Here is an 8,714-nt window from a genome sequence, read left to right as displayed (position 1 = left end):
CATTGTTTGAGCCCCATTTTGGGGGGAAGAATGAATTTTTGAATAGCATATTGATGAGAAATGTATGGTTAAAAAATAAGGAAATGTTTTGAATTTGCATGTAATATAATTTTATTGAAGAATGTGTGGTTGAAATGATGTCAAAATACTATTGAAAAATGCATTTTTTCCAAAGACTCAAACAAGGGCTAAATTGTGAAGTACTATGTTTTCCATTTTCTCCAAGTTGTTAATTACTAGTCATCCATGAAAAACAATGGACCTTAGTCTTATCAAAAATAAAATATAATTAGCTTACATTATTGGGAATCTCATAACTCCTCTAACCGATATGCCACGACTTGTTTATTAAGGCCTGTTTGAGGCTTTGAGCCCCATTAAGTTGAAGAAATGTATTATGGAATAGTGATTGATGAAGAATGTGTGGTTAAATAAAAAAGAAAAATTTTAGATTTGCATGTAATATCATTTTAATGAAGAATGTGTGATTAAGTACCATAGAAAAAATACTGTATGATTAAATAATGACTAAGTGGGTCCATCGAAATTTATACATAAAAGCAAAACGTACAAAAATATGAAATTTGAAGTTTTCAAGGTAATGGTGAAAAGAAGTGACAACAAAATGGAAGATTTCTTAATAATTAGTTCGGCATGCAATAATGCTTGGGGTACAGGGCACTCTTCACAGGTCTCTTACAGGAGATTCAAATTTGTTGACGTGGAGGGTAATAAAATAAAAAAAAAAATGCAACAAAACAAACGAAAAGGAGGGAACGCTAGACATAACCTGCGCAGCTAAGATACCCTAAGTTTGAGCTCCCCCAAAATTCTTCCCTCCTGGTCGATGCCACAGCCACCATCCCCTCCGGCGCTGCCATACCTCCAGTCACTAAACAAATATCAAAAAATACTTGTGAACGGCAATGCACTCATTTCCCCCAATTTGAGGTCTCCCAAAATCCCTCTCATAGTATACAACACACCAACCTATCCCCTCTGGTCAGAATATACCGGCGACCATTTTTCCACTTACTGCAGTTGAAGCCTCGAGAAATGGGAGCCTGGCGGGGTTGATTTCAACTTCCTACTCCGAGGATAATAGCTCTGCTGTTCGGGTATTTGCCTACGACCTCCAACGACAATCTTGGCATTTTCGGAGTCTTGTGAACCTGAGGTGAGAGGTACAAAGCCTTAATTGTTGACTGACTAATTGTGGTGTTCCATCAATCTAAAAACTCATTTTATTGGCTTCTTAATAAATTTTATCATGTTGGAAATATAAGTTGTTTGATTGATCTATGCTTCTATCGTTATATTGCTAGTTGTTCGGATAAAACTAGAGTGTAGCCATCGACTTACATGATCTTTTCATGGAAAAGCACTTTAAGAAACCCATGATGACATCTCCTACATTTTAATTAGTTGAGTGGTTATGGTGAAAACGATGGATAATAGCACAAACAACCAGCGAGTTGAAACAGACTTACTGAATGGCTGTAAAAAATTATAAATGGATGTTGTGTTCTTTAATATTACATTTTCTTCTATCTTGGCTGTAAGCTAACTAGGTACCTTTTGAATGAAATGCTGAAGGAGACAAAGTTGAACTGGCTTATTTGTAAATAACAAAGAAAAATATGCTTCCAAGGCTTAGTTACTGATATGACATCCTTTGGTGGAACCAAAATGTAACAGATAACTGCACATCTTAGTATTAGACATTTTTTGCTCCAAGTTGTTCTTTTGATTGCATTCCTAACTCCTGATGTACATAACTGGGGATTAATTCATTCTGGTTAGTGTTTACACGTGAACTATGATGTATGACAATGGGTGAGGCTAATTTTCATGTCAATTTGATTTGTTATACATATTAGCATAGGATGATGTGGGTATGTTGGCACTACTTTGGGCAGATAACAATGAGTAATGGAGAAGTGTATTTGCAATTGATTTATTCCACATGTTGCATCTTTTTTGAACAATTTGTGGTTTATTTATACAATGATTTGTACAATTGATTTACGTGCGTGTTTCCCATCTAATGATATCAAAGGAAGGAATGCTAAAATTTGTCACAAATGTAGAAGCAATGGGCATTTTTTCGGTGAATGCCCAAGAAAATGTCATTGCCCATTGTGTGCACATGGATTTCAGAAATGTTTTTAGGTCGAACGACAAACACGCAACAAGGGTCGCTATTTAACACATGCAGTAATAAATGTAGATTTTTTGAATGGGTTAACAAGGAGAGTCAAGTGGAGACGAGTACAATTAATGAAGCTCTCAATATTGCAACAAATGAGGAAGTCAAAGATTTGCCAAGTATGTTCGACATTCTTGCTTGAATATTCGACGAACGAGACTTAGAGATTAACTTGAAATTACTTTCCGCAAGGGAAAAGGAAGTTCGGAAGGAAATGGAAAAGTAAAGTAGGCCTCTTGAGTAGTTGTACTATGTTGAACATGTTAATTGAATTATGTTTGTACTAGAACATATGAAGGACATAACTCCGTATGTTTCATCGGAAAATGGGTGTTATGCAATGTAGGTTTATGTGTATTTCTTATCTATTGCCAATTTATTTTTTCAAATGGTCCACTGCCTACTCCATCGTAATGCTTAGGACATACTACACTGTCAACTAGTAGTAGTACAATTTTACGTAAACAGAGCACCACAAAAATCCTGAAATCGTAAAGTAGTTTTATGTTCATGACTTATTTGTTCAACTAATATATTATGCGTGAATGAATTTATTGTGACTCGCAACATGGGATCTGCAGTAATTGGTACTCGTAGATCCACAATCCCAAATTTGGAAGTAAAAAGAAAAAAAGCTAAGCTTCACTGACCAGAAGATAAACGATAATGAGCAGGAAAATACTTTAAAAACTAGCTACATTTAGGGTCCGTTTGATTACAAAGATAGAATTTGGGTGGAAAGAAAACGAATTCCAAGAAATTGAATTGCCTAAAAATTGTTTTGTTGGGAATTGTAAATTATTGTGTTTGATTGGTATAATTTTTCACGTGAAAAATGTTGAAATAAAAGTGTTTTTTGATGTTCGCTTGATTTTGTTGTACATGAAAATTGTCAATTAAAGGGATAGAATTTACTAGTATTAGGGATAGAATTTGTTTCTATTACCAAAAAAAAAATAAAGAAAATCATCTATCTTTTGGTATTCGTTTGGCTTTATTTTATATGAAAATTGTTAATTAAATGAAAATATTTTTTTACAATTAGAAATAGAATTTGTTTTCATTACAAAAAAAAAAAAAATGTCAACAATAACCGGGAAATTCAATTCCCACCATATTGGTGGTAATTGATTTTCAAGGAAAAGATGGAATTTGGGTGAGATGGCAAGAAAGATGGAAAATGATTTCCCTAGAAAAAAAGTCTATCAAACACCATAAAAAGTAGAAGTTGGAAAATGATTTCCATGGAATTTAACTTCTATCAAACATGGCCTTAATTTACTTAATATACACATGAATTATCTTTAGCCGCATTTAAGTACACAAGTTGTATTTAATTTATACCAAGAAACTCCAAAAACAACATATACAATACAATAAGCATACAAATGAGAAACTGGATAAATAGGTACTCAAGTCCTACTGGTTTAGAGCAGCAACTCGAATTGATATGTTCATCAATGTTGGACTCCAAAAACAAGCAGCGAAGAACACATTTTCCTATTCAAAATATGATATCTGACCAATATATACATCCCTACACTACCTCGATCGAATTAGAGTAAACCACAAGCGTAGAGAAAAAATCACCTCGTCTTTATCCTACATGCTTCAAAAATATAAGGAATCTTGGGAAGTCATGTGCTTCCCCACACTACTTCAAAAATGCAATGGGCAATGGACTAACATGAATAGGCCAGGTCCAAAATGAGAGTCCGATTATCAAGGGGAGACTTCTACATTTGAATTCACTATGTTTTATATGCATATCCAGGGCAACTCTCTGCTTTCTTGTACTTCTGTAACAAAAGTAGTCAAATTTAGTACTTAAGAATCCAATCCGAATCATGTGATACAAATTGTACATCCCTGAAAGAAAAGAAAGAAAATATTATAATGTCATCTTTTATTTATTATTACCAACTTCATTAGGCAAGAAACTAGCTGTACTGTCATAGGCATAAATAGATAGAGCTGCCTTTTAAATTATAAAAAGATTAATTATGTATGTAAGTTTTATTAAACTATTATTATGAAAAATAATTAATTCACCTGAGCAGCTGATTAATTAAAGATCGGTTAAGTTGCAAACGTATGGGGTCATATGCATGGGATCCCACATGCTAACGAATGTGGCAATTATGAATGCAAGCAAGAACACATTTTTCATTCAGAGAAGAAATCCCAAATTTGTAAAACTTACGATATGAATTGCCTGCCGAGTTAATATCTGAACTGCAGTCTACCAATTATAACTTTGGGTCATCTAGATGCGGTAAATGCGGATAGTAATATGGAAACGAATGACCTATCATAATTTGGACAATATTGAAATAAGTAACCGAATACAATACAAATGTAACTTAATGCAATGAGGATTAAGTTATTGTAGTCACCTTTGGCATTGAATTCAACATTCATTGATGATGGCGGGATAAAATTCGATGATCGCAAATCTTGTGTAAATACTTGACGTTCGGTGTTGCCCTGCATCACACAATAACGTGAATAAAAAAGCAACCTAATAATCACGAGAACCACAAAGTACTAACTAATAAGAGTTGTTAATATAAGAAAGGTGTCTGAGTGGAATATTGTTGTTCAGAGGTCGCAAAATCAGGAACTGCCTCTTTTACATTACTTTGTCTAACTCTTGGTCTCTTTCCTTTACATGATGTCGCGTGCATGTACACCCGAAATACATGAGAAAAGATTGTACTACAAATGAGACGCTAGCAAAGTACATCACTCTTGATTTCTTTGACGTAGGCTCCAATGGACTTTTCCTCCGAAGTCTCCGTGGTGTGCCTTCCGCTTTGTTAATTTAGGATCCCGTATGCTCCCGCTACCGGTAGTTTGCGAATTAGTACATTGCGAGACTAAAATGAAGAGTATGCTGCGAAATGATACTATTTCCAATACACAATTTCGTTGACATAAGCTCTGTAGCTTGAAATTTTATCCAGTCCATTATAACACGTGTCTGGATTTCGTCATCTACAGCGAGGTCGATCACATGCAAAAAAGCCTTACACATCTTGTCATATCTCAATTGTCCAAGAGTACTGACTAGACCATCGTAGTTCACTGCAATCCTCGTGTGTGCTCTACTGACATCTCTCTTCCATCTCCGTAGCGTGTACTTCTCGGGCAGTCGTGTGACGTTGTTTCGAATCAATATTGTAATTGCATGTCTAAAAATGATTCCCCTGAACTCGAATGAGTGGCAACGGCAATTATCTCACATGCTCCATATTAAATAAGATAGAAAATGTTTTTTTCTTTCGTTGCCCATAATACATCACATTCTCACGCACCTCATATGTCGTCACCAAACATCCTTCAGAAGCAGAAATAAGGTCGTAATAAACCTTTCCCTTGAACTCATTTATACTTCTTTGAACTTCTAAATGGTATAAACTGACTGAAAATGCTTCTCAATTTCGTAATTCGTTGCAAATGGCACCATTTGTTAGTATGACCTGAAATCAGCCTGAAACTCCTACTCTACCTTACTCCTCAGTGCTCTTTCGTACTACTCTACAAATTGCTTCAATGAGATTTTCGAATGCACATATCCAATGAAGAACGCATTTATACTCTGACTTCATTGAGTTGTGGACATCCCTGCCCAGAATGTGGTTCTTAAGAAGTAAGGAACCCAACGACCTCTATTATCACACAATCCTAACAACCAATTATTCTCATGCAAGTCATATGTATCGATCATCTGTTTCAACCTTCTTCAAATTCTTTAACAGTTTGTGAATCATAAACCAAATTATGTAATGCTGAAAATATCAAGCCCTTATCGACATGATAGATAAACTTCTTTGGCAACTTCTTCAAAATATACCACAAACACCATCTATGTCTCGTACATGGGAAAACAATCCCAATTGCGTTTTGCATTGCTCGATCTTGATCAATAATTATTGCATTCGGAGCTTGTCCATGCATGTACTCAAGCCATGTCCTAAATAGCGAGACAAACGTATCCGTGTTCTCATTAGCTAACAAACCACAACCAAATAATGTTGATTGTCTATGATGATTCACTCCAACGAAAGGAGGAAACGGCATGTCATACTTGTTAGTGAGGTAGGTGGTATCAAATGTGACAACACCATCGAACTCTTTATACACTTACCTACACCTATTATCTGTCCAAAAGACATTCTTTAGTCGAGAGTCATCATCTAAGTCAATGCTAAAGTAAAAACCCAAGCACCATACTCACATTTTCGAAAAGTAGGACTGTACCTCTCCAAGTCTTAATCATCGAACTTGTTCAATATAGCTTCCACAGTCCTTCTCTATACAAGTCATATTCTCATATCCACCTACTTTCGCAACTGCGGAGTTGTAACTTTTATGTAATGAAATTCCTGTCATATCATTTACTTCAAGTTTATGTTTCACATTTGCACTCAACTCCCTATTGCATCGATACAACCTAGATTTGGAAGGACTAGTCTCATGGTTGTGATCAAGGTGGACTGTGTTAATTCTCCACATTCCATGGCTATCTGAAGAAGCTGAGATCCTTACTTTACAGCCAGTCTGACTGATTGGTTTAGGTTTCAAAAGCCCACTTGCATTACTACTTCTTCTGCCTTCACGACTGCATGTGAACGTTACATATCTCAAAACGCCATCATCCCCCTTTTTTGAGTTTTGTTTTCTAAGGGAAAAACCTATATGATAAGCATATCTCTTGTACATCTCAAACATTTCTTTTTCGTTGTTGAACATCATACTGACCTTTGGCACAATCGGATCATTTTGTCTTAATGTTTCTTCTTCATCCCTGTTCATATAATCCGCAACGTTCTCATTATTGGACTCCACCAACAGGTCATCATTCACGTATTCCATATTCTCTTCCACTCTATAAAATAAGCGATAATGTTCATCAAAACATAACCATTTACATTGTCCCATGCACTACCTTAAAAAATCACATATTGTGGTGCTACAATTAGGAATTCGAGGAGTTCAACAAGGGAAAATATCACCATGCAGTAGCTTAAAAAAGAAAATCACACATTATGGTGATACAGTGACGAATCCCAAGATCTCAACAACGGAAAATACTAATACAGTAGCATTTTTCTTCACATTTAAAATCGTAAGTGTCATGATTAATTCAATTGAATTGCAAATGAATTTGAATGAAACCTTCATACTAGTTCTTACCAAAAATGGCTGAAGTAAAATGAAAGGAGTTCCAATTTTGTCGTACTGGAAAAGAAGTGAAATTTTCTTTACAACGAAATTTAATGCATTATATTTGGCGATCGACGACGGAGGTCATAAATATATCTACATCAGTGTACAAAATTCCTTTTTTTTTTTTACATTGTGGATAATTGACATATTGTTTTCAACATACTCACGGATCGTGGATTTCTGGGAAGAAAATAAATGAGAATACCATCATACCTAGGATAGCCAAGATTGTCGCTGGAGGTTGCAAGCAAATACCCGAACAACAGAGCTATTATCCTTGGAGCAGAAAGTCGAAATCAACCCCACCAAGCTCCCATTTCTCGAGGCTTCAACCGCAATAAGTGGAAAAATGGTCGCTGGTGTTTATATTCTGACCGGAGGTGCGGCGACGCCAAAGGGGATAGTGGGTGTGTCGTATACTGTGAGAGGGATTTTGGCAGACCTCAAATTGGGGGAAATGAGTGTGTTGCCGTTCACATGTGTTTTCCGATGTTTGTATAGTGACCGGAGGTGTGGCAGCATCGGAGGGGATGGTGGGTGTGATGTCGATCGGGAGGGAGGGATTTTGGGAGAGCTTAAAATGGGGGTATCTTGGCTGCGGGGGTTATGTCTAACGTTCCCTCATTTCCATTTGTTTTGTTGCATTTTTTTTTTATTTTATTACCTTCCACGTCGACAAATTTGAATCCCCTGTGAGACTTGTGAAGAGTGCCCTGTACCCTAAGCATTATTGTTTTACATGAATCTATCTGCCTTCTTTAGACATAAATTAGCTTGGCAAGGACAATATGCGGGCTATGACTATGCCTACTAAAGAACCCACCAATATTGCTAGTCAGCGATTCAATCTGAACTATGCTTTTTAAAATATTTTTGTAATAAATAGGCTCGACTGAATTATGAGTTGGAAGAACTAAATTATGATTACGTCCATCAACATGACAGGACAATTGTAAATTGATTTCAATTCGACTTCTTAATTGGTTGAGTCAAGTCATCCGACATCTGAAACGTCCAACCCATTATGATATCAGTAAACCGAATTCCTAATTGATTTGATTTTGTGGTGGATAATGTTCCCATTCCCGTCTCTGTGTCCGTCCTGATTTGGATTTTGGGTCGGGGCATGTTGCTCGGGCGCCCGGGCACTGTGTACTATTTCAATTTCAAATATTTCCGCAATTTTGGACACCACCAAGAAACCTTCTGCGTTACAATTAAACCATTTATAGATCATTCTCTCTCTCAAAATTCAAAATCTTCAATCCAAAAC

At 36.1% G+C, this 8,714-nt stretch overlaps 1 protein-coding gene and 1 long non-coding RNA gene across 10 annotated transcripts; one reads left to right on the top strand and one right to left on the bottom strand.

Annotated features, from left to right (window-relative positions):
• Positions 1-660: 660 nt before the first annotated feature.
• LOC111367101 lies at positions 661-2,571 on the top strand. The gene is made up of 2 exons (XR_002697717.1): positions 661-1,184; positions 2,060-2,571. It is a non-coding gene; the product is annotated as an uncharacterized LOC111367101 (long non-coding RNA).
• Positions 2,572-3,522: 951 nt separating this feature from the next.
• On the bottom strand, positions 3,523-8,093 carry LOC111367099. Of its 9 annotated transcripts, none has more exons than XM_022987813.1 (5): positions 7,655-8,079; positions 6,974-7,100; positions 4,606-4,696; positions 4,413-4,517; positions 3,523-4,078 (listed from the first exon to the last, which is right to left on the bottom strand). In XM_022987813.1, exons 2-4 carry the CDS (start codon positions 7,085-7,087, stop codon positions 4,459-4,461), a joined length of 264 nt encoding a protein of 87 aa, XP_022843581.1. In that variant the 5' UTR covers positions 7,088-7,100; positions 7,655-8,079; the 3' UTR covers positions 3,523-4,078; positions 4,413-4,458. The 9 variants fall into 9 exon arrangements, 5 of the variants coding, with proteins under 5 accessions (XP_022843581.1, XP_022843580.1, XP_022843579.1 ...); XM_022987812.1 differs by having other exon boundaries at positions 3,523-4,008; positions 7,655-8,078; XR_002697715.1 differs by lacking the exon at positions 6,974-7,100 and having other exon boundaries at positions 3,523-4,008; positions 7,655-8,070.
• Positions 8,094-8,714: the final 621 nt, after the last annotated feature.

The sequence above is a fragment of the Olea europaea genome, chromosome 18 (assembly GCF_002742605.1).
Source record: "Olea europaea var. sylvestris chromosome 18, O_europaea_v1, whole genome shotgun sequence".
NCBI lineage: Eukaryota > Viridiplantae > Streptophyta > Magnoliopsida > Lamiales > Oleaceae > Olea > Olea europaea.
This window is presented reverse-complemented; position numbering and strand designations above follow the sequence as displayed.

Bases quoted from the DNA above. Each gene is read 5' to 3' on its own strand.
- LOC111367099 (XM_022987810.1), bottom strand. From the start codon at position 7,087: ATGGAATACGTGAATGATGACCTGTTGGTGGAGTCCAATAATGAGAAC. The intron at 4,697-6,973 runs GTCAGTATGATG...TGTGTGATGCAG, and splicing joins ATGATCCGATTGTGCCAAAG to GGCAACACCGAACGTCAAGT. The intron at 4,079-4,605 runs GTGACTACAATA...CTTTTCTTTCAG, and splicing joins TGTTGAATTCAATGCCAAAG to GGATGTACAATTTGTATCAC.